Source organism: Vulpes lagopus, chromosome 6, assembly GCF_018345385.1.
Source record: "Vulpes lagopus strain Blue_001 chromosome 6, ASM1834538v1, whole genome shotgun sequence".
NCBI classification, from domain to species: domain Eukaryota; kingdom Metazoa; phylum Chordata; class Mammalia; order Carnivora; family Canidae; genus Vulpes; species Vulpes lagopus.
This window is the reverse complement of record NC_054829.1, coordinates 30,713,461-30,739,003: the sequence shown is the minus strand read 5'-3', so window position 1 is coordinate 30,739,003 and position 25,543 is coordinate 30,713,461. Positions and strand designations below refer to the sequence as shown.

General features: G+C 51.5%; 1 protein-coding gene across 3 annotated transcripts in view; it reads right to left on the bottom strand.

Annotated features, from left to right (window-relative positions):
* Positions 1-4,835: 4,835 nt before the first annotated feature.
* Positions 4,836-25,543, bottom strand: part of ACTN1 (actinin alpha 1) — a 96,005-nt gene continuing 75,297 nt past the window's right edge. The window contains exons 9-22 of one of the 3 annotated variants that reach the window (XM_041758689.1): positions 21,768-21,860; positions 20,196-20,426; positions 18,197-18,344; positions 15,234-15,384; positions 14,622-14,730; positions 13,981-14,121; positions 12,750-12,932; positions 12,317-12,451; positions 10,980-11,159; positions 10,110-10,256; positions 9,041-9,121; positions 8,510-8,575; positions 7,118-7,276; positions 4,836-5,581 (exon numbers count right to left, since the gene is read on the bottom strand). In XM_041758689.1, the coding sequence (XP_041614623.1) occupies positions 5,423-5,581; positions 7,118-7,276; positions 8,510-8,575; positions 9,041-9,121; positions 10,110-10,256; positions 10,980-11,159; positions 12,317-12,451; positions 12,750-12,932; positions 13,981-14,121; positions 14,622-14,730; positions 15,234-15,384; positions 18,197-18,344; positions 20,196-20,426; positions 21,768-21,860 (1,983 nt within the window). In that variant the 3' untranslated portion in view covers positions 4,836-5,422. The remainder of the gene's footprint in view (positions 5,582-7,117; positions 7,277-8,509; positions 8,576-9,040; positions 9,122-10,109; positions 10,257-10,979; positions 11,160-12,316; positions 12,452-12,749; positions 12,933-13,980; positions 14,122-14,621; positions 14,731-15,233; positions 15,385-18,196; positions 18,345-20,195; positions 20,427-21,767; positions 21,861-25,543) is intronic. The other 2 variants (XM_041758687.1, XM_041758688.1) reach the window with 2 other exon arrangements.

Below are 25,543 nucleotides of genomic sequence, written 5' to 3'. Positions count from 1 at the left end.
AACTCTAGGTGAAAGTTTGCAGGGCCGTGACAGTGGTGTGACTGTTGCCTCTGACTTGGGTGCTGGCCACCCATCGTCCCAACCCTAATTCCCCTTGCCTCCAGCCACAGCCCCTGATCTAGGATGGGAATCCATTCCTTCCCACTTTCTTAGATGATGTCATGTTTGCTGGCTGGCCAGCATCAGCTTCTGGAGAGCCCATTCTTTATGGGAATTTTGGGGGCAGGCAGAGTCTTCTGTGTTGCTCGCAATAAAGAGTCCCGACACACTCACTCCAAGTCCAGGTGGCCCAGGTGGGGCTGCACCTCCACTCCAGAATGAGCACATAGGCCAGGCCAAAGCCAATGAGCAAACCCCATTGCCTTGGCTGAGGCCATCATGTTACCTACCTCTAGGGAATGTCATTCTCTCCCAGAGTCTCTCTGCTAGATTCAGAATTGTAAAGCTGGAGCCTCTGGTCACTTTGTCGCCTCGGAGGGAGAGCCTATTTGAGAATGCAGTCAATCCCGAAAAAGCATGTCCTGGTGGCATTGTGTGAGTCCCTGCCCCAGGCACCTGGGAAGCCAGCATTACCTCTGGACACTTCAGTTATCCAAGTCTCTAAGGTGGGTCACTGACATCAAGGAAGCCGCCAGGCTTCCCAGAGGCCTGGACAACCATGCAGGTGTTAGTTTCCTACGGCTGCTATGACAAATTACCACAAACATAGTGGCTTAAAACGGATTTATTATCTTATACAGGCATCTAGTTCGGAGCTGCTGCAGGTTCTGTTCCAGACCACTGCAATAGAGCAAACATCACAATAAAGCAAGCCAAATGAAGTCTTTGGCTCCTTACTGCATATAAAATTATGTTTACACTTTACTGGAGCCTATTAAGCGTGCGATAACATTATGTCAAAAAAAAAAGGGATGTACACACCTCAATTTTAAAATACTTTATTGACACAGAGACATGAAGTGAGCAAACGTTGTTGGAAAAATGGCGCCGATAGACTTGCTCAACTCAGGGTGGCCAGGAACCTTCAATTTGTAAAAAACACATGATCTGGGAAGTGCCATAAAACAAGGAATGCCTATGGTTCTGGAGGCCAAGTCAGAAACCCAAAGTCAGTCAGCAGGGCTGTATTTCTGGAAACTCTGGGGGAGAATCCATCTCTTTGCCTGTTCTAGCTGCTACAGGCCATCCCCATTCCTCGGTTTATGGCCCTACAGTGCTCCAACCTTTACCTACATTACCTCTCCTTCTTGGACTTTGACACTCTGGCCTACCTCTTTATGAAGGCCCACCCAGATCACCCAGAATAATCTTCCCATCTCCAGATCCTTAATCACACCTGCAAAGTCCCATCTGCCATGTAAAATAACCTCATCACAGGCTCCGGGATTAGGACATGGACTGTGGGGACCATATTCAGCCCACTACAGAGCTCAAAGACTTAAGAGGACTCTTCTTACTAGTATTTTCCTAGTCAGTCCTTTTCCCTGAAGAATAAAGTAGCTTAACAAAGCACAGTTAATTAAAAAAAAAAAACTATATTAATACTGTTATCTATTGAATGCCTACCATGTGCCAGGCACAGAAGGAAAAAAACATTATTGACACCATGTGGAGAGGTTATTTGCCCAGCTGGGAAGCAACAGGGCACACCCGAGCCCACGTGTCTCCCTTGAAAGGCACTGATGCCCGAAGAGGTTGTATTTCTTCCCTCAGTGACAGGAAGGCAGGCCCTAGTCTAGGACTGGGTTGAGATGGGACACCTCAGAGGCACTCTGCACCCTGGACGCTACCCTTGGACACCCTCCATGCTGAGCAGCCTCACCCTTTGGCACAGAGAACTGACAAAGCCTCTGATCTCCTTACAACCTAAGGAAATCTTATCTGTTCTCAGTTCTGGTAACTCCCCCACCCTACTGACTGTACCCTTTGGGCACCAGTCCTGTATCCAGGGGACAGTTCTGAGCTGGCCCAATGAGAGGACACAGCGGACTCCTGAGACAGGCCTGGGATTTAGAATGGTTGTAGGATTTTACCAAAGGCTTGACAGGCTAGAGAAAGAAGAGCCATATTTATAGATTGGCCTTCCTCAGACTTGTCAACAAATTCCCTCCAAATGCATGTGTAGAGGCAGATAAAAATACAAAAGAAACGTATGCCCTACATAGGCAAGAAAGAGATTTGATGAGTTCACCCCCCTGCTGCAAGAACAATCAACCACCACTACATCAGGGAAGAGAATTTCATCTTCCCAATCATTTAAAGCAAGTTGGAATTGTTTATGATGAAAAGTGGCCAACGGTGAGATAAAAAACATGACCGGCAAGGGAGTGAGGTGACAAGCTGCAGAAGAAGCGCCAAAGCAGGGGCCTGAGCTCAGGGACCCTGGTGACACAGCAAACAACGTTGGACTCTTAAGAGTCGATGCCATGAGTTCACCGGTGTCTTGAGTGAAATCTAGAAGTGGATGATCACCTCTTCTTGTGTCCTAGTTTGGAATCTCCACGTGATGTATGTCCTAATTCTCAACCTGCCACCCTGAAAACCTAGCAATGAGTGACAGCAGGACTTGATGTCACCTATGTAGAAAGAAGTACATGGATGAAGTAAATCTAATTCTCAGTATGAAGATTTCAGCAGTTTTGTACTCATGACAACCTGTGGATTAATTTAAGGAGCTTGAACACACAAGCGAACCCAGCATATATTCGCGTTGGGGTTTTTATCTGGAATGCAGAATTGAAATTAGATGCGTGATTTTCATTTTGGAGGTATAAGAGAATTGTTAGTAAACAGCTTTGAACTGCTCCAGAGAACTTGATTTACATTTATAAGACTCCAATTGCTTTGTGCTGAGCAAGAATTTGCTGCTTCAATTTGAATTTGCCTCAAATGGGAGTCTGATGTACTGGAAAGAATTATTAAAATCTGCAAATATGTTTAAAATAGTTACAGGAATTATTTAAATGGGGAGATTTAAATAGGGTTGTTTGGGGGAGTGGTTAACTGTTACATGTATGAATGATTAGGGCAAGCAAGAGTGTTTTTATTTTTACAGAAAAAATGACATTGTCAATATAATAAGACATATGTGATGACCTAAAATGCTTAAGAAATAGATTTTTAAATTTTTACCTCTTTAACAGATTGAATTTTTAAAGTAACTATAGCCATTTGCACACATACAAGTACACTTGAATACTGAAAATATCCAATCAGGGTATTTCTCTAAAGAATGGGCTCAATAAGTACACTTTCATTCAAATGAACCTCAACAATTCTTTTCTAAAGTGAGCAGTGAAAAAGTCGATTGATCATACCTCTAGAAACTGCGTTGGGGACACCTGAGTGGCTCAGTGATTGAGTGTCTGCCTTTGGCTCAGCGTGTGATCCTGGGGTCCTGGGATGGAGTCCTTCATCGGGCTCCCTGCACGGAGCCTGCTTCTCCCTCTGTCTGTCTCTGCCTCTCTCTCTGTGTCTCTCATGAATAAATAAATAAAATCTTAAAAACAACTGTGGGATGGTAAAGAGCTTGTACCTTGTACCCAGGAAACTTTCTGGCTGGAACAATTTCTCCCTCTCCTCAACTCTTATAGCACTGTGCCCTTGGTTGGACTCATCTGTAAATAGCTAAAATAGGGCATCTTGTGTATTAGCCTCTCTCAAAAGGACTTTGACCCTGAGACCAGGCTCTGGCCTTGTTCCACAGCAGATGGACACTGAGCATTCACTGGACATTTTTTACCAGACAGTGGTAAAACCAGTGTCATTTCCCAAAGCAAATGCCAACCTCTACCTCCATGTCCTTACTTCTGAACAGTCCTCTTGCCTCTTTCCCTGGACAAGTGAGTATTCTAGAATGTTCTAAGATTCTAGGAGCTCTGTATTACTGCATTGGCTTTCCCTTTTTTTAAGAAAAAGATTTTATTTGAGAGAGAGAATACAAGGTGGGGGGAGGGGCAGAGGGAGAGGGAGAAGCAAGCTCCCTATTTGGGAAGCCTGACGCAGGGCTGTATCCCAGGACCCTGAGATCATGACCCGAGCTGAAGGTAGACGCTTAACTGACTGAACCACCCAGGCTGAACCACCCCAACTGCAGAATATTTTGAATAGCAAAGGCCGAGGGGACTCTTACTGAGACAGTTCAGTGTGTTCCCCTGTAGCAAAAATAAAAGGAAGGAGGGCACACAGATGTCACCAAGCTGTCCAATGACAGAGAAAACAAAAGCAGGGCTTATCATTAGAGTCCCTTCCTTACACATCCATGACCTCATCTTCAACTCATAGGAGCCTTCTGAGGAAATCACCTTTTCTTGTTTAAAATACTGATAGCAGGGCAGCCCCGGGGGCTCAGCAGTTTAGCACCTGCCTTTGGCCCAAGGCCTGGTCCTGGAGACCCAGGATCGAGTCCCACGTCAGGCTCCCTGCATGGAGCCTGCTTCTTCCTCTGCCTGTGTCTCTGCCTCTCTCTCTCTCTCTCTCTCATGAATAAATAACTTCTTAAAAGTCTTAAAAAAAAAAGTAGATAGCAAGGTGTATGAGGGATGAATGCGCCAGGGTCAAAAGCCTTTTAGGGTTGGGCACAGGTGCCCCATATCATCCTTGACCCCACACACACTTCTGGAAAACGGTAAGCAAGGAGCAAGGCAAGAGCCATCATGGGAGTGCTGTTGCTTTAATATGGTGTGTGACAAGCAATATCAAAGTTATCCACACTCTCCACCATTTCTAATAGGTAATATTAAAACTAAAGGGGAAAAAAGTGTGTGCTAACCATACCTCTGGACTTAAAAATGAGAAGATAAGACACATAAATTCTCTTCCTTAAAAAACAGCCATTTCAAAAGATTTTCTTTAATATCATAAAATATTTTCATGGACAAGTGAGCTAGCAAACACACATGCACCAATGTGCCTTCTGACAATATCCCCCCTGACCCCCACCCTCCCACCCCCACATCAAGGTGGACATGAGATTGGAGAAATGAATACAGCAGATGATACAGAGAGAGAAAAAAAAATCGATAAAAAGTACGGAATACAACATTGTGCTTGGTTATTTTCCTATGTTACAACAAAACAAAACGTTTCGGTGCAAACAGTTAATTTTTCCTCTTTTCCATTTAAGTCTGGTGGAGAAAAAAATACTTTTTCTATAATAAAATATGTGGTTTTTTTGGTTTTTGTTTTTGTTTTTGTTTTTTTTTTACTTTTTTTAACATAACTTTTTTTTTTTCTTTTTTGCAGAAAATAATTTTGTAAACTGTCACTTGGCGGGCGGGGAGGCTCAATGCCACGTGGGGTCCCAGCTGGTGCCCGGCTGGAGGCTGAGCGAGGAGACCTAACCCGGGCGGGAGAGGGGGGCAGCGGGGGGCGCAGGGCGGGGGGCGCACAGCGGGCAATGAGGGCGCTGGCCGGGGGCAGGTTAGAGGTCGCTCTCGCCGTACAGCGCCGTGGAGAAGGACATGTAGTCCAGAGCACCCGGCACGGCGTCGGGGCCCGAGTAGGGGGCCATCCGCGCGATGCAGTACTCGGCCTGGTCGGGGGGCAGCTCTCGGCGCAGCTCGTCCACGGTGATGTAGTTCTGCGGAGAGAGCGCAGGGTGGCCGCGGCCACCATCGGGTCACTGGAGGCAGCGGTACCCCAACCCAACCCCGTCCCCTCCCTTCTGCTTCTGGTTAGAGAGGGGTGTGCGCACACACATCCACAGGTGTATCACGTACGCACGTGTTTAGGAGGCAGACACACGCACACCTACACATGTGTGTATTTACAAAATATACATTCATTTTAAATCTCTGTTTGCCATGTCCATACATATGCTGGCCTGCTTCTGAGCAGTGCTAACAGTGCCAGGTGCTAACTGCACCTCTAATTTCATGTATGACTCTAGTCTGCAGTAGCCATGGACTAAAGCAACACCAGCAGGTACTCTGGTGAAACATAGTGGGACCCCGCACCAGCTCAAGCGAGCGCTCTGGAGGTCGTGTAATTTCAGCAAAAACGGTGAGCATCCAAGTGGGACATCACCAGGCAGACAGCTGTGTCAACCATGTTTATAAGATGTGGGCCTGCCCCCACCTGGCCTCACTCCCAGTCCCAGTCTCTGCTTGTCCATGGCAGGTCTACTGGGGGGTTGCTTATTTTGGGAGTTTTAGGCTCCAGAAGTGCTCAATCGGAGGCTCTGACCCACAGGGTGGCCCCCAACCCCATGGCCTACCTCTGCCAGAGTCCCCTAGGAACCGGTGGGACTCTGGCAGAGTCCCAAGTCTCAAGAAGGTGGGGTTGCCCTCAGGTCACTCCAAAAGTCAGGCAACTAGGCTCCTTTCTAAGGGCCTCTGAGACCCAGAATCAGGTCAAGCAGGTGGCTTCTGAGGGTCATTCTCGCTCCAAGGGCTAGGGCTCTACTAGGGTGTCCTTTAACTTAAATCAGACCTTTAGAAACCTCCATAGGTTGTCTTTTTCCCTTATAGATCGACACATTTCAGAAATTAATGCTCCCCACTGGCTTTTGCTTTTTATTAACTGAATCTTTTCAGTCTGAAGGAAGGATGGCATGAGGATCACCCTATGGATTTTGCACAAAGGAAATATGGCCTCTAGACATCCCCCGCTTGGCCAGTTTCCCCCGGTGTTCCCACTTTCCCATGGCCAGGCAGGGCTTTGCGGGGAACTTGGGAAATTGGGAAACTGAACTGACTGCAGCTCCAGGTCGACAAATGAGAGACATGCTTCCCTCCTGCTCCCCGCCATCCTTCCACGCCGGTGCCCAGAGTGATGTAAGGGTGAAGTCTGAGTTCTCCGATCGCCCTTCCATCACTAGGGTACATACCCACTCCCCTCTACCCAGCTCTACTCTCATCACTCCATCCCATGAGTGAAGGAGTCCCGCACCCTGGCTGGAGTCCCCTTTAAGCTCATATTGTGTCCTAACACCTTAGCTGATCCTAAAGCATTACAAAAATCGATAGAGGTGGACAGCCGTGGGAGGCCCAGTGGGAGGAAGGGGCCACAGTGAAGGAGGCCCAGTGGGAGGAAGGGGCCACAGTGAGGGGAAGATCTGACCTCCCCTCCAGATCCAAGTAGCCCCTGCACAGTGCCCACGCCATGGTAGACCCACCTTGTCCCCAGCCAGGATCTTGAAGGAGGCCATGACTTGGTCGGCTGTGTCTGTGTCGGCCGTTTCCCGAGACATAAAGTCGATGAAGGCCTGGAATGTCACTACCCCCAGGCGGTTGGGATCCACGATGCTCATGATGCGGGCAAATTCTGCCTCTCCCTGGAGAGAAGAGCCAACCCAGGCCTGTCATCCTCTCAGCCACAGCCTGCTGGGAATCTCTCATATGGACCTGAAGCCCCTGGGGCTCAGAGTAGCCTGAGGCTGTTAGGGGGAGCACAGCAGCCCCCTGACCTAGCCTGGGCTGTCCTGAGGGCATCACAGGGACAAGACACCCAAGAATGAAGACTTAGTTCAGGCCTCCCAGCCCCACTCACAGGTTCCCTCAGGAGCAGAGTGACAATGCTGACCACAGCTATCATGGCTGCCAGCACACAGCACGTACTGGTGCAAGAGGCGCTCTTCCAACTGCTGCATGTGTGTTTCATTTCATTTCACCCTCCCCACCACCATATGACGCAAGTCATTATTATTTCCATTAGGTTTCCAGATAATAAACCTGAGGCCCAGACAGGCTTGGTGACTCATTCAAGGTCACACAGCCAGTAGGCAATAGAGTTGGGATTTAAACTTGGATGGTCTGGCTCCAAGGCCTGTGTCCTCCCTACCACACTGTACTCCCTGTGTGTCAGACACATGTGCGGCACCCATGCAAGTTCCTTCATTTAACCCTGACCACAGTCCTGCAGGGTTTCCCTCACCTCATCCCAGTCCCCAAGGTGGGGGTGGCAGGGCTAGGACCTACTCCTGGGTTCACTGTGTCTAGAGCCTGTGCCCTTGCCCTGCCCTGGGCAGCCCATAAGCTCTGCATTTTGCACTATGGCCCAGGAGTTGCCTGGCTGCCCAGCTCAGGCCCCTGCTCTGCTCTGCTTAGAAGGCCTGCCTGAGGGAAGACAACTGAGAAGGTTGTGAAGGCCAAGGGGTGACAGGTGGGGCTGGAGCCACCACCAGGGCAGAGGCAGAAATCTCTGTGCTTCATAAAAGATGGAAGTAGAGTCAAACCCGACCCAGGAAGTCCAAACCACCAGTCCTTACTGTTAGCCTTGGAGCCAGCCCTGCTATCCACCACGTCAGTGAAAAAGCCCATCTCCACAGTAAGTACCAAAAAATACGCCAGCAGAGACCAAGGTGAGAAGGCCAGACCTCTGGGACACACACAGGCCACGAGGCTGGGCCCCGCCTTCAGGGCGTCATCTTCCCACAGACCAGAATCTTGAGGCCCCTCCAGGGAGAGCAGCCCCTAGCCTGAGAGCTTCCAGCCTGCCCTGGCCTGGACTTGGCCTCTCTGGCCAGCTGGCTGGCCCTCGTCAGAACAGAGGGTGGGGTTTACATTACCATGTTGTAACCCATGGAGATAAGGCAGGCGCGGAAATCATCCGTGTCCATCATGCCTGTCTTCTTCTGTGGGGGCAGTGGCACCAAGACACAGGAGGGTCAGAGGCAGGAGGAGGAAGGGCCAGCCCAGGGCCAGAAGATAGGGCACAGAAGGCCGGAAGGGGAAGTCGAAGTGTATGGTTGGGGGGTTAGGAAGGGAGAAGAAACACAGGAGACACATCCACAGGGAGGAGAGAGGAGGGAGATGCAGAAGTCCGTCCACAGGATGGAGAGTGACGAGGAGAGAGGGAGGTGGGCCCCGAGCAGGTTCCCACGAAAGACGATCGAGGGCAGAAGTCAGAGGTTGAAGCAGTGGGAAGACATGGGCCCCGACATGGGCCCAGTGGGGACAGTGGGAGAGGATGAGCCCCAAGGCCCACAGGAAAGGGGAGACAGGGAGATCCAGACAGAGAGAGAAAAGAAAAAGGAGAAACGCGTTATTTCTCGCCCCGGATGCCACCCCTGAGCGTGCTCCATGCAGGAGGCAAGTACCTGGGGGTCGTTGCCAATATCATAACCCAAGCTGATGAGGCAGGCTTTGAACTCCTCGGGACCCAGCGTGCCGGAGTGATCCTGAGGCCGCCGTGCGCCAGGCAGCGAGCCATGCGGTGCCAGGGAGGTGGAGGCCGTGAGGGGAGGGGGGTGGGCCATGCCCCGGGTGGAGGGTGGTGTGTGTGGGGAGACACAGGGACAAAGGCATGCGGATGGAGAGGGTGGAGGGTGGAAAGGGCAAGGGAGGAGGGGAAATAAAAGTGCACACGGTTAGACACACAGACGTGGTCCAGAGGGTGCCCTCTCCCTGGCACACACAGCCCTGCTCCGGGAAGCAGGCCAGAAGGGAGCATGGTGAGCCATGAGGGTGAGAAGCTCCCCCAGAAGTGCCCAGCCCACCCCAGCCCCAATGCCCTGACCCGGCTTTCCAAGAGGGCTTCACCCACCCAGGAGGCTGGAGGACGGTGAAGCAGGCAGGGGTGGTGGGCAGCACCTAACCCCATGCTCCTACCCCTCTGGCTACCCAGAAGCCCCAGGGCACTGGGAGGACAGCCCATGTAAAGCCCAGCCTGTCCCAGAGCTAGAATGAAATCCCAGGACTAACACCACCGATGTCCCCATGGAGTCTCCCAAAGGCTGCTGGGGGGTGGGGGTAGGGGAGGGAGGCTCTGCTCCTCTGCCCTGAGGCAAAGGCAAGCATTAGTTCCCAAAGCGAGGGGACAGCAGGCCTGCCCTTGAGGCTATGGTAGCCTTGCTCCCAAGGGCCAACTCCTCAGACAGGAAAGCAAGTGCCAGGGGCCAAAGATCCTCGCTCCCCTCACTACATGAGTTCTTGCTCCAGAAAAGCAGGGAAATTCACAGGACACCAGGACAGGCTTCCTAAGGCCAGTTGTGAGGTGCGAAGAGTCAGAGCAGGATAATAGCACTTCCCGCTCTCCCTCCTCCTCTGCCTCCTCCTCCCTTGCCCAGGAACTGGCCCAGCACGCTGCCCATCTCCTGGGTAGTGCCCCCCGGGGCTTTGGGGCAGGGGCCGGGGACTGCCCCAAGTGTAGGGGGAGGGGGCTCTCACCCGGTCAAAGTGGTTGAAGGAGGCCCGAAATTCATTCATCTGCTCCTGGCTGATGCCCTTGGCATCTCGGGTCAGGATCTGATTCTCCACTTCGTTGATGGTCCTGGCGATGGTGGTAAGGAGCTGCTCCCAGCCCACACGGATGTGCTGGGGATGGTGGTGATTGAGGAGCCTGTCAGCCAGGGGCCCCAGGCCTGGGCCTAGGCTGTTCCTGGCTATTCCTCCCCCAACTATTGAAATGGCCTAAGCAATCAGAGCCGGACTTCATCCAGATTGACAGCATCACCAGGACAAGGACAACACATCAGGACAGAGGACCCAGATGATGAAAGGGGAAGTATGGGCAGAGCGGTGGCCTCTGCCTGAGACAGCAGAGACCAAAACTGACAGCATGGGCCAGGTCAGGAAGTAAGCCAAGTTTGGTAGGCGGAAGGATTAAAGAATGAAGTTTGTGTAAGTCCCTGTATATCCCACTCTAGAGCCACACACACAAGCCTTCATGACCCAAATAATTCACCACTTGGAAAGCAGGTGCCTCAGTCAGTGTTTGGAGGCCACCTGCATTGAATTGCCAGGATGCTTGTTAAAAGTTTAGATTCCTCAGCCCCATCCCAGACCTAGTGAATCAAATTCTGGAGATGGAGTCTGAAAATCTGCATTCTCAAGACAGGCTCCCTGGGAGAGTCAGAAGGAACTGAAGACCCAGAGCTCCAGGGGTGAGGAGCAGTGAGTAGCTCCTCATTCCCAAGTGAGAGTTTGTCCTCCTATGACCACTTTCCTTAGAAGATGAATAAGTCCCAGTCCAGGGGATAGAGAACAGAAGGGGATCTGGAGCTCCCTTCCTGGAGAAGCAAGGTGGGTGCCACCCACCTCCATGGTGTAGTTGGTGTGCTTGTTGTCAAAGATGAGTGCCTCCTGGATGAGCTGGTGGTCACCCTCGAGCTGGTCGATCTTGGGCTTATAGTTGACGATGCTCTTCTCGTACTGTCGCAGGTGGCTGAGCTGGTCCTCCAGCGTCCCGTGCATCTCAATGGAGATCCGCCCTATCTCCTGCTCACCCAGAAGGAAGCTCTTGTCAGACTGCCCCACTCTGTCCCTGGGGTAGAGGCTGGGGCACCCAGGTCATTGGTCAGCCCCTCAGAGGCTTCTCATTTCCCATCCCAGCACCAGGAAACCCATCACTGGTAATTAGTCGAGAACAAGCAGGGATACACCTTGGTGTGGAAACAGCATCATATAGGGTATCATAGAGGCATTGTTACACCTCTCGGGTACCTGTCAACCTCAGAAAGGGGCTGCATGTTCAGTTCCTAACCGAAATGTTCACTCCTCTGCTTGCCATTCTAACTCCCAGTGTGAGCCTGTTCCCAACTATCACCCATCCCGGGGATTCTCTCTCTGCCCACGGAGCCAGCTTCCTTGCAGCCTCAGAACACCTGACTTGCCTCCTCCGTGGTCATGCACCTGCTGTCCTGCTCCTAGGGTACCTGCCTCAGCCTGCCTAAATCCTACATGGCCCATGGGCCAGGCCTCTCAGCACCGCTTCTGTCTATACCTCATCCATGTAAACAAAACTTGCTTGTAAAAGCCCTTTCTGTGCACTTGATTGGACCCAGCAGATATTTCCTGAGCACCTACTATGCACCATGTGCTAAGCAGGTGGGGTGGGTGTGAGAGACACACGAATATGAACTGGACATAGTCTCTGCCCTCAGGGAGCTTAGAGGGACACCATGCTCTAACCCAAGCAGTGCCCCTTCCCTCATCTACAGCACCCCAATACCCGGCCCAACAGTTCAACAAAAAATTCCATGCTTGCCCAAAGCTCAGTTCTTTCTGGAAAGATCATTCTCTTTGACAAAGCTCTCTGCACGGGAGGAAGGGAGACCTGGTCGACCAGCCAAATGAGCCAAAGGATAAATAAGCTAGTCAGTTCCCCAGGCACTCATCCTTCTGTGGGACTTTCTCATGTGGCTCTTCAGTGACATCTGGGTGTGGGTCTTTGCTCCCAAACCAGAGATTGGGATCAATCCACTGGCCTAGTCTACAGGCTACACACCCTCTGTAGAGCAGCAGACCAATTGTGGGCTTAGGATTGGCATTCCTCCCTGGGTCCTGCCTAGGAGGAGACAGGGCAAGCCTGATGGGCTGAGATGGTGCTGGGAAGGGGTGGAAGCCCCATCCCCGCCTCCAGTATTGGGACCCACCTCCATCTTGGTCTGAATCCAGGGCCCGATGACATTGGCCTGGGCTGCAAACTGCTTACGTAGCCTCTCATTGTGCTGTTGGCGAGCGTGCTCCTCCGTCAGGGCCTGGTCCCTCCGTGGCACCAACTGCCGCACCTGGGGTGGGAACAATCGTGGGCCATTGGGGATGGGCCAGCCACCTGCCCCATACTTCAGATGAGGAAATGGAGGAGCCACGAAGGGAAGGAGCCAGTCAGTACTAGAACAGGAGTCAACAAGTTGACCTGTTCCAGAAATTCCATCATTCCTTAACTTGACAGATGAGTGCTAACCATGTGATAATGAAAAAAATAGAATCAATGAAAATCAATAAAAATCAACCAAAAAAAGGACAAAATCCCTGCCCTTATAAAACTCACAATGGCAGCCAATGCCCCCCAGCCCTTGGACTCACGTGGTCCCATTTGCCATTGATCTCCTGAGGAGTGATGGTTGTGTAGGGGTTGGTGCCTGCCATGTTGACGTGGTAGGTCTGGACAATCTTGGACACCTCGTTGTGGATACCTAGGATGGCCAGGCGCTCCTTGTCAGCATCAGGGAGGGTGGCCTTGAACTGCTCATGGGCTGTGGTCAGTCCCTGGAGGCAAGAGAAGTACAGTGACTGGTGTCTCCTGTGGGCAAGATGAACTAAGGGAAACCTACAGGTCCCAGGATAGAGGTGGGCAGAAGGGCCACTGAGGCTTGGCCCCATACCAGCTAGGAGATCCAGAGGCATCAACCAAGGATGCTCATGGCTGAGAAACAGGTGAGTGGGGCTGGCCATGGGGAGGTGAGGGCAGAGCCATCAAAGCAACAGATTCATGGTTAGGGCTGGTGAAGTCAGGAGCAACTACCCTAGAGTGTGCACTACCCCACAGTCAGGTCAAGGACAGGGGTGCCCCGTGTTTCCTCCCCAGGTAACCTCCCACAACCTAGGCTTCCTTTACAAAATCTTTTAAATCTAATCCCCTGTAGCCGTATAAAAGAATAAGGAAGCTGTTTATTGCTATACAATGAGATCCAAAACATTACGTTAAAAAGAAAGGTTTAGAATTAAAGGTTAGAATACAGTATATAATAAAAAATGCTTTTTGTCTTAAAAAGGAGTATGGGGAGGGCAGCCCCAGTGGCTCAGTGATTTAGCGCCACCTTCAGCCCAGGGCATGATTCTGGAGACCCGGGATTGAGTCCCTGCATGGAGCCTGCTTCTCCCTCTGCCTGTGTCTTTGCCTCCCTCCCTCCCTCCCTCTCTCTCTCTTTATCTCTCTCTCTGTCTCTCATGAATAAATAAAATCTTAAAAAAAATAAAAAGGGATATGGGGAAGAAGGCATTAATAAGTAAATATATTTGCTTGCATATGCAGAGACTATGTGGGCATACTGCTTCCCTCTAGGGAGGGCCCTAGGGTTGGAGGGAGAATTTATGGCATATCCTTTTTATCTTCTAGATTTTATACCATCTGTATATATTACCTAATCAGAATAAATAAAATGTAATTCTTTTGATGTATAAAATCTTTGGATGCTCCCCCCATCCCTCTATCCTCTCCCTACACAACAGTCCTGCCAGAGTGAGGTTTGCAGGGCAAGGTTTCCACAGGTGCCTGGGGAAGTCGGCCTCCACTGGTGTGGGGTTTGCAGCACACCTGGATCTCCTCAATGGTGTGCACGATGAAGGTGTCCTGTAGATCTTCCATGGCCCCCTCCATCCAGTTGTTGAAAGGTGCAGCCCGCTTGGCATACTCCAAGTACAGCTGGTCAATGGTCTCCAGCAATTTCTCTGTCCGCTGGGAGTGACAGTTGAGGGGAAGGGGTGGACAGGGAGGTATTCAGCAGAGTCATATCTAAAATCACTACTCCCTGTCCACCCCCCAGAGACTCCAAGGTCCTCCCAGCCAGCCTCAAGGGGTCTAAGTCTAGAAGCACTAGACTAAGTTCTCTGAGACACTGGTTCTTAATATAGGGTCTATGGACCATCCCACATTGGGATCACCCAGCCTGACGCCCATCTGATCTGTAGAATGGGAAAATTCTCAAATGGCTGGGGTTGCACTGCAAAGTATACTAAACCAGGGGGATGAGGTATGGTTAGGGCCAGAGACAAGGCATCTCCATCAATGCAATGCCCAATGCAGCGCCAGAGTGAACCCTCAACAGTCAGTCCAGAGCAGTTCCAGGGAACACAGTGGAGCCTTTTGGCCCAAAGCAAAGGGAATCACAAAGCAGGAAGAGGCAGGCACGCAAAGCTGCTAGAGGCAGGTCTCCCATCTCCCTCAGGGGCCCTCACCTCCAGAGCTTCCCTCCGCTTCTGGGTTAGCGCTCCCAGATTGTCCCACTGGTCACAAATCTTTTGGCACCGGGCATTGACACTGGGTGAGTCGTAATAGTCCAGCTCACTACAAGGGAAGAGACAGGAAGAATCAGGTGACCCGGGCGGGCTACCTGCATGGCCTACTCTCCTCTCCCTGGGTCTGGGGATGTGAGTGGTACACGGAGGCTGGGCGTGCTCCCTTCATTAAGACCTTCCAGGTGCCCCTCCCACCCCTAACTCCTTGGATTTCAGAATATTGCTGGGCCAGTTCTCTCTAAGGGCCCCTGCCACACCTCAGCTGGAGGCGATGCCAGTCTTGACCTCAGTGCCCAATGGCAGCAAGCCACTGAGAACTAGCAAGAGCTATGGGCAAACCTGGTCATCCTCTTGTCCTGTGCTAGTTACAGGTGACTGGATGCCCTCAACAGTAGGGTCACGGGCTCACTCTCCATCTGGGGGGGACACTCATAATCTTCTGCATTGATGCCCTTCCCACCCAAGTGTCCACTGTACCCATCACCCTCCTCACTCTTCATAGCTACACCCCACTTCCCACCACTGCCCCAACCCTTGCCAGGCCATGCCTACTTGAGCTCCTGTGCAATGGCGGCAATCTGCTCCACACGGTCCTGGTGGGCGGCCAGGTCACTCTCAAAGGCCTCGTGCTTCTTGAGCAGGGCCTTGATCTCCGAGAGAGTGGCAGTCTCATAATCCTTCTGCCGTAGCATAGCCTCTTTGCCTGGATTTGGAGAGGGGGTACAAGGCTGAGCAGAAGCTAGAGGCCCCATGTTCTTGGCCACATTTCAGCTAGGAGCCCCATTTCTGGGGGTACGTCCCCAGATGTCCATCCTACAGCAATCAATCATCTGCAGTTTGAGAAAGCATCCACTGTAAGGCTGGCTCAGGGAAGTTACTACTTTCTATGGAACATGTGTAGGGCCATGGGGAGTAGTTACATACAAAGGCTATGCAGGACTAAGCCCTGTGGCATAGCCAGGAAAAAACAAGCCAGGCACCGCAGGGGTACCCCATCTTTTAGAGTTTCTCCAGCTACTGTTGCTAGCTCCCAGCAGCCCTGCAGGGACTGCTCCCCTTAATTACTCTCAGGATGGGGTCAGCATGTCCAGTGCACTCTACACCTGATCCATCAGTGGCCATGACCTCCTCTGACTGATAGGGGCACTGCCCTCTCTTTAGGAGCAAGGCTTGAATTTCTTGGATTGCAGTTTCCCAGGAGGAAATGGGATGAGGAATGAACCTCCTGGGACTACTGATATATGAATGTCTGCCAGCTGTCTTGTGAAGCACCTGGTACAGGACAGGGGCTGCCCTGGCTCTGCCCACATGTGCACCCTCCACATCTGGGCCTGTCAAGGATGCTCAGCCCTGCTCAGGCTCTGGAGGCAGAAAGACTGCACCCAATGTGGCCTTTCTTTCCTTCCCTCTACTTTCTTTTTTTTTCTTTTTTAAAGATTTTATTTTATTTATTCATGAGAGACACACAAAGAAAGAGAGGCAGAGATACAGGCAGAGGGAGAAGCAGGCTCCATGTAAGGAGCCCAATGTGGGACTCAATCCCGGAACTCCACGATCATGCCCTGAGTGGAAGGCAGACTCTCAACCACTGAGCCACCCAGGCATTCCTTTCTTTTCTTTTCTCTTTTCTTTTCTTTCTTTTTTTTTTTAAGGATTTCATTTTTAAGTCATCTCTACGCCCAAGGCAAGGCTCAAACTCACAACCCCAAGATCAAGAGTCTTCTGACAGAGCCAGTTGGGCACCTCTCTACTTTTTTTCCCTTTAGGTCAGAATATTAATATGACAGGTTTAGGAGGAAAAAGTTATAGATGAGCCTATTTATCAACTCCTTTCCAGTCTTTCCTTGTACGGCTGCTGTGTTAAAACAGCAGATATACCAGAAGATATATGTAAGTTGTGTTTCCTGCTTTTCAAACATTCAGCAGCACATCATCAGAGTCTCTGCTCTGGCTCCAGATTTCAAGTGTGCCTCCCCCGGAGGCTGAGTCACCACTGGCATGACCACTTGCCACCCTCCTGTGGGGTGTTCAGGCCTCTCCGCTTCTGCTGTTAGAGAGGGTCTCACAGCGAATATCTCTAGACGTGTGATTTCCCCACATTTAAGATGAATGCTTTAGACAGTCTCAAGAATTCCTGGGTCAGCAGGCAACAACACTGTTAGGCATACATAGCCAGATTGCTTTGCCCAGAGGCTGTGCCAGCGATGACTACCAGCATGTCAGCAATGCTCATGTCCTAGCTGGTGGCTTGCTGGCTAATGGGGCCAGTCCCTGCTCTGCACTTTCCTGTGAGCTGTGCCTTGGCCCCAGAGAGGCCATGATAGAAGCACATGGGTGAACTGGGGCAATCTCCACTTCCACTCTGCACCGTGCACACCTAGATACGGAATTTCATACGTGTGCAATGGGCTGGGTAGCAGCGACCTCTCATCATTGTGTCCTCATGGCATGGAGCTGAACCGGCCCCCTCAGGCTGAGTCAAGCCCACTTCCATCCCCTACTAAGCCATACTGTTCCCAAGTGGCCACAGGGTATAGCTGTCCCTAACTATCTCCAGCCTAGGATCTGAAGAGCACAACGGAGGCTAATGGGGGAGTGTGGAGACATTGCATCCATCCGCCAGGAGGGTCTGCCCGAGGCTCCAGCTGAAGTGGCTGGAGGACCCCAGCAGACGAGCAGTGTGGATCCCACTCCAGCCCTTGCCCGGGTTCTGAGGAAAAGACTATCAGGAAGAGGGAAGGCAGTGGAGCAAAAATCCTCAGAGCTCCCATTCACGGAGTGTGTTCTACGTGCTGGGCACTCAGTGAAGCATGAAATGCACTTATCATATTTACTCCTACAACAACCCTATGAGGAGGTATGCCCAGTTGAACAGTGTCCCCTTGAAACTCATGCCAACCCAGAACTTCAGAATCTGACCTTATTTGAAAATAGGGTCTTTATAGATGCAATGAGTTAAAATGAGATCATATAAGACTAGGGAGGGCCCCAAATCCAATGACTGGAGTTTTTATGAGAAAAAGAAGGAGAGGGCACCCAGGTGGCTCAATCGGTTAAGGTCTCCCTACGCTCAAGTCATGATCCTGGGGTCCTGGGATCGAGCCCGTTGGGCTCCCTGCTCAGTGGGGACCTGCTTCTCCCTCTCCCTCTGCCCCCTGCCCTGCTCGTGCTCTCTCTCTAATAAATAAAATCTTTAAAACAAAGAAACAAAAAAACTAACAGTGAATTACACACACATAGCACTGTCATGTGCCAGGAATCCTTCTCAACACTTCGGATGTACTCTTTCATTCCATTCTCATAAACCCAGCAAGTTGGCTCTGTGATCATCCCCACTTTACAGACGAGGAAGCAGAGATGACCAAAAGGCTAATGAACTTGTCTAATGACAAGGAACTAGTAAGAGACAAAGCAAAACAAAGAGCAGGAGAGAAAGGAGCTGTGTGGCTGGCGGTCCAGCTGGCAGAGCACGAAAGCGGAACCCCCGGGGCGGCGGGCGGCTGGGCTGGCCTTACCGTCCGTCCAGGCCTCGTGGATGGAAGCCTTCTGCCGGAACTTCTCTGCCAGGTGGTCGAGCCGCTCCAGCCTCCGGATCTCATTCAGCAGCCACTCCTCGTAGCCTTTCTCAGCCTGCTCTAGACAGCCCCAGGCATTGTTGATGTCCTGAAGGGATGGGAAGCACAGGGTCAGCCCCTCCTGGCCCCCGAGGCCCCCCACAACTGCCCTGTGCCTTCTAGAAGAAGCCCCTTCCCCATCTCAGCCATACACTGGTGTTCCCTGAGCTCCTGGACACCAGCCTCCTGGGCAGGGAGTGAGGCCCAAGTCCACATGGGCCACCCGGCTACAGGGCTTTGGGCGTGTGCCCCTCTGTGGCCCAGGATTCCAACCAATCACAGAGGATGTAGGATCAGCCAGGGGAAAAGAGCAACTAACGAACAAGGCAGGCAGGCATGGGAGCCTCCCAGGCTCCCCCACATTTCTGGATCTGCTCTCGGGCTCTGGGCAGTAGCCTGGAGCCTGCAGGGACCCTGGTCTGGGCAAGCTGGCCAAGCACCTGAGAGAGCAACAGCTGCTAAGCACAAACCCAAGGCCCTTTAGACAGGAAGCCACCCACAGGGTCACTCCTGCAATTAGCATAGGGCGCGTGCTGGGCAGATATGGGCTGAACTGGCCTGTGTGCCACCCGGGGGCCCCAGGGACAGGCTGCCTCCACCCAGAGTAGGGGGTGCTTCTAACTCACAGAGCACCCGCCGGGTAGCGGGGCTCTAGCCACCTAAGACCTGCTGTTTCAGCCTGGAATCTATAAAAAGACTACAATTTTCCAAAGTGCATACACAACAGGGCCTGTTTCCTCTCCTCCAGGGTCCCCCAGGATCCTGCCTCCTTCCAACGCTGTCTGCCTGCTTTGCCCATTCCCTGCCCTTCCCACCTTATATGCCCACACCTCATACTTCTCATTCACTTTGGTGAATTTTTAAATTTTCTTTTGCATGTTTCTCTGGCTCACAACATTTCTCCCCAAGTCTGAGGGTAAGGTAAGAAGGAAGGAGAAACAACGTAAGTAAACTAAATTTAACAACTTGGAAAGCCATTCACAATATAATTTTAGCTTTTTTAAGCAGCTTATTAAATAAAACATGCTTTAGGATTTCCTTAAAAATTATATTTATGTAGACTAAAAGAATCTTTTCTAAAAAGCTTTTTTTTTAAGTAGACTCCATGCCCAGCATGGAGCCCAACACACAGCCTGAACTCACAACCCTGAGACCAAGGCCTGAGCGGAGATTAAGAGTTGGATGCCCAAACAACTAAGCCACCCAAGGCATCCGGTAAAAAAACATTTTTAAGTTTATATTGGGCAGTTAAGATTATGAGTAATTTCTATTTTCTGTATCTTGCTTATTTGTATCTTTGAAATACCCTACCACTCTCCAAAATCCCTTACTTGCCTAAGATAACACATTTTTAAAAAGTGCTTTTAAAAGATTCTACAGCAGTAAAAATTATCCTAATTGCTACTGAATTGTGGCCTGTTTGGTTCAATATGTCAAGAGGCATTTTGAGGGACATCTGGGTGGTTCAGTGGTTGAGCCTCTGCCTTTGGCTCAGGGCGTGATCCTGGGGTCCTGGGATTGAGTCCCACATTGGGCTCCCCGCATGGAGCCTGCTTCTCCCTCTGTGTCTCTCCCTCTCTCCCTCTCTGTGTCACTATGAATAAACAAATAAAATCTTAAAAAAAAAAAAAAAAGAGGCATTTTGTTTGCAAAGATGATTTTCAGAGGGGTAGGGGAGTAGGCGGTGCTAGAGGTCCAGATGGGAGTCTGGCAGGGTGAGTCTGGCCTAGAATAGTTGGGGCGGGGGGGTGCTTGAGCCTGGGGGGCAATCTGGAAGGGAGAAACGATCTCCGGAGCAGTGTAGCAGATGGAGAAGACACGTCCCCGCCCTGAGCAGGAGCAGCCCAGGGGCTGGAGGCAGTCCAGCAGGGCTGTGGGGGCCTGGGCTCCTGGCGCTCACCGAGACCATCCTGCCCTCGGAGGGCATGAAGGCGGGCCTGTTGCTGAGGCGCAGCTTGGTCTGCAGCGTGTTGAAGTTGATCTCCAGCTGGCACTTCTCCTGCACCTTGGGCGGCTTGTGCAGGCGCCGGTAGTCCCGGAAGTCCTCCAGCTTCTGCTGCATGGCATGCATGGTGTTCTCTGGCGCCCGGTTCTCCAGCCATGGGATGGTGCGGCGGATCCACTCCAACAGCTGGAGGAGGGGAGGGCGGCAAGGGTGTTCCCCTCTCCTCCTGATGGCCTTTTGGCCCTTCCCCCCCCAGGGGAGCTGGCAGAGGTCTGTCCCCGCAGCACACACTGTCCCAACTACCACTCCCTGGCTGCGAGGCCAGGTTCCAGGGTCTTCCCTCTTAGAATCACAGGCTTCATGCAGCCTGGCCATCAGCCTCCTCTCTGTCAGTGGAAGTTGTTAACTCAACCTCCCTGCTCTGTCTGCTGGGGGCAGAACCGCAGACCTGCTAGGAAGTCAGCTCGACCAGGAGACCCGAGCTCTGGTTCCAGCTCTACCACCTGGCTGGGCCTCTGTGTCCTTGTCTGTACCAGGGAGGGGGTTAACAGTTGTTTCCTGAGGCTCTTGTCACCTGGCCATCTAGAATTCTAGAATGAGGATCTCGGACTCAGAAAGGAAGTGGCTGGCTTCTGGGGGCACAGGCAGGGAACAGCCTGGATGAAGGGATGACAGTGGAGAAGCTGGAGGAGGAGTGTTGGTGGTCACAGGAAATAAAATGAGCGCCTATAGGGTGTCAGCTTGTCCCCCAGATTAACTCACTGGGATGATGACAGGAACCCCAGGGGGTCATATGCTGTGATCTTCCCCTAGGTTGCAGAGGGGTGACTGAGGCACCATGAGGTTATGTGACCTGCCAAAGTGACAAGCTGGAATGGCAGAGCAGGGATTAAACCTGGCACCTGGGTTCTTACTATGCTGGATGGCAGATCCACCAAGAGGCCGGGCTGAGCTGTTCAGAAGACTGAATTCTTTTAAGGAAGAAGCAAGTAGAGCCTTAACCCAAATACAGTCAGTGGCAAAACAGCAAACCCAGCCCTGTGTCCTGTCCCCTGGGTGGGCCCAGCTGCTAAGCTAGCTTGAGCCAGCCCAGGTCCATCTCCAGTTCCTATCATCTCAGAACCAGGTGTCCTCCTTTTCTAGCCCAACCAACTCACAGAACAACAGTGTACCAGGCTAGAAAGGCACCTTAGAGGTCTTGGCTTAGTTCTTACTTGACAAGTGAAAAAAACCAAGACCCAGACAGGTGATGAGTTTGCCAGGCTCACTGTTGGTTGGTGAGAAAAAAAGCCAGAGACTCGGCCCTCTGGGGCCCAGAGATCGGCCCTGTCTCTGCCTTCTAGGAGAGCCAGAGAGGAGCCAAAGCTGCCCTGGACTTGCTGTGCTGGGACCAAGGACTATGCCCAGCCTCAGACTGCACCCCAGGGATGGGTTTGGAGGTACAGGTTCTGGGGGCTCCCACTTCCCCCAGGGTGGGGTAGGAGAGCCTTGCTGGAGCCAGGCCAGGAGAACCCAGGAGGTACCCACATCGCTGGCCAGCTTCTCATAGTCTTCCATGAGCTGCTCGTTCTCCTGGTTGACGGCCAGCACCTTGCAGATGCGATTGGCTGCTGTCTCCGCCTGGCAACAAGAAAGGGGGGGTGGTGGTCACAGTCAGCCCAAGACAGCAGGAGCTGCCACCCCTGCAGCTCCAGGTGGCAGGAAGGCAGCTTCCAAGGTTTCGAATCCACATCTTCCTTGTCAGCCTCTGCCAGCCCATGCTGGGTCCCAAGGATCAAGTGAGCTCAAAGAGAGATCTTGGTGGCTGAACTCAGGGCCCCTGGAGAAGGATCTGAGCTTGAGGCCAACCATGCATGTTGGGAAGACACTAACGTGATGACTGATACAATCAAAATGGTCAGCTCAAGTGAAGAGGTGAGCCTAGAACCCAAAGTGCAGGCCCTGGGATTCCCAAGGCTCATGCTCTCGGGCTGGATTTGCCAGGATCTTGGGAGATACAGAAATTCAAAGCTGGGAGTCTAGAATAAGGTGCAGAGGGGCCTCTCGGGATCCCTACAGAATCTGCTCCTAGCTCAAAGCCCAAAGAACATCACAGAAGATTCAGGGACCCTCTATGGCATAAAGTGCAAGACTTTAAGGATCAACCAAACACGGGCAGAATGTGCAGGAAGCACAGGCGGGAAAGCTAAGCACAGGTGTGTGCTGAGTGAGAGCTAGGCTAGCAGACGCTGGACATGGGTCCTGGGGACGAGAAATGAAAGGGGACTGACTCAGATGCAAAGGCCTGGAAACTCCAGGGAATATCGCCTTCTCAGGCCATGGAGGGTGCTGTGGAATCAACACCAGCAAGGGCCAGACAGTCCTATATCACCTGCCACTCTGGTGATTTTTAAATTCATCTGTTCACATAATGACCCAACTCCAAGGGGAAGGGAACTCAAAGCCTTTTTGGGGTCCTGGGATAGAAAGACAGCCTAGGGATGGGAGCAGATAATGCTGATGAACAAACATATGAATCCTGGGGCTCTAGAGAAGGGTGACCCTGTAGATATCAAGGGCTTAAGGGATAGAAAGATGGGACCTCACAACTGGTCGATGAACAAGACAAAATCTTATTGCTGCAAGATAAACAGAGGCTAGGCATAAGGGAGAACTTCCTGAGAATGAAGGTGCTTTGAACTGAAAAGAAGTAATTCAGATGTAAATGTTTTCTCTTTGCAGAACTTTCCAAATAGGACACATGCCCACTGAATCGCCCACTGAATCGTGTGACTGGGAGTGACTGCTGGGATGTGTGTGTGAGGGGACAGAATGAGCATAAAGGTCCTTTCAGGCTCAAAGTCAAGAGATTGCACCCTCCAGGGCAAGACGTCAGAGTAAGGCCTCCACCAGGTCCAACTGTGGGATTGGCCAGAGGGCCTCCACGATGGAATGGGTCCTTTGAGTCCCAGTCTCAAGAAATGGAGGCAAGGAATCTAATCCTTAGACCCTTACCCATCTGCCTTCCAGCCTAACTGCCCTGGAGATGCCATGGCCACTTCTCACATGGAGCTCCTGATTGATCATCCTTCCTCCTAAGAGCCAACAGGTAACCACAGGGAATCCCAAAAGGTGACAAGGAGGGACATTCCTTCCTTGTGGGGCTCTGGAAAGAGCAAAGTCATAGGAAACAGGCCAACTGCCCCACGAGGAGGGCTGGGAGTAGCAATCCACCTGAAGTCACCAGGGCCACTTCCTCTGAGGCTGGGGCAAGGGACACAGGGGGCCAGTGGTCTCTGTGCGGACACAGATAAGCTATCCCCAGCATGCTGACCCAAGTGGGTAAGAATCAGAGATGGCCCACATCCTAGGCAAGAAGCAGCTCCCACTGTGATGTCTGATGGATAAAGCCCTCCTTGGCCTTGTTATCCTCCTGATTCATCTTGAAATCCTGGGCTCAGTGGTCATAAACTTTGACTTGTGTGTCAATGTCAAACTGGTAAACTAAATGAGGCCTGTGTTCATTTTAAGAATTTTAAGAGATCTGTCCTGTGAGCCACAGGAGCCTCCCCCATCCCTCAGAGCCTGTTGGCTGTTTCAGGGTCAACAGAGGCTCCTTCTGGATGAAGTCTGGGCAGGGGGGATGGGGAGTCCCAAGTGGGCCACCTGGGAATTTTTCAGAGACCTGCCTCTTTCCCAAGCCAGCAACTCAGCCTGCCTACACCCAGGTGGCTTCACCCAGAGAGACTGAGAAAACCCATCATTACAACCAGGAAATCTGCCTTTGGAAAGAAAGCATAGGCATTACGGAGCAAGAGTACTTTCTTTCAAAAAGGCAAAGGCCTGTCTGCAAACTCCATCAGGGTTGCCTCTGCCCTCAAGGGACAGCCCAGCTCCCACAGTTACCTTTAGGAAAGAAACAGGCTCCTGGAATCCAGATTTTATTTTATGGGGAAGACAGGTAGAAACTTCAAGACCTTGATCTATTTCTTTCGCTCACTACTTAACTCCGCTAGGCTGGCAGCCACCCTGCTGCAGAAGCCTACTACGTGACACTTGCTTCCACATTGGTCCTTTTACAAAGAATGGTTCAGCCATCCAGCACCCCCAGCCCAGGAGGTCACAGAGACCACGAAGGAAAGTAAGGTCTATAGGACATAATTACTGGGGTGGAAGGCAAGTGAGACTCTTGAGCGTGGGATTGAAGCCTACCCTAATTGTCCCACTCGTTTTCTAGAAATGGTTTCTCCTGTGGCTACAAGAACTCCATCATGATGGGGGATTTAGGAGAGAGGTACCCAGCACCACCATGTCATAAAGAGACTGCTCAAGGGAGAGATTGGTTCTAGGGGAGGAAAGACTTGATCTCTTAGAGAAACAGAAATTGAAACAACCCTAGAAAACAACCCTAGAAAAGTCCTGGCCTTAGGCTGTTCTGGCAAGAGGAGATGGGGTGCTTTGGACCCCAAGAAGCAAAACCAGACTGCCCAAGACTTTTCTGATGCTGACAGGATTTGCATGAAATCAGGGACATGAGTGCAAATAACTGGAACAGGCTGAGAAAATATTCCATAACACTGGGCAAAAGGATTACTTCTAAATGCCAAAGGAAGACTTCTAGACATTTGTGTGTACCTTCCCTTGGTTTATTTTTTCATGACTTACATTCAACTGTATTATTATGCAGCTTAACACAGAACAATCTGGTTTTATGTTAGAGTTGTTTGTTAAGTTATGGACTATTATTCCTGGAATACTAATAACTTAGCTATCCCAAGCCAAACTGCTGTTCTAAGAAGCAACATCAAATTCACTGGTACAGGTAGTTAATTAGGGTGATGTCTACCATCCAAAGTGCATCCAAGTGACGCACCATGGCTCTGCCATCCACCACCCACAGATTCACACGAATGCCACAAAAATGTCATCTGTGACCTTTTTAGTCAAAAATCTCCCAAATTCTATCTAGAATTGCCCATTTCCTTCCTCCCACAGCCTTTCCCAGAGTCTAAATCAACAGCCAGCCCCAGGGTCCCTGCCGGCGGGGCCCGCAGGCCAAGGGGCTCAGCATGCTCCCCAGCTGCCATCATCTCCGGCTTCCCTCGTGTGCCTCGCGCTGGGCAGCGGGAGGGCCCTGGCACCACTGTTAACTCACCCTCCCCTCACAGGCTTCACCGTCACACCTTGAAGCTGTCACACAAGCTGAGACTGCCTTCCCAACCCTTGCCACACCTTCACTAGAGGACTCCTATTCAACCCTTGGGCCCCCAAGCTCCAGGGCCTCTCATTCAAGAAAGCTGTCGTGTCGTGCAGCCCCGCAGCCC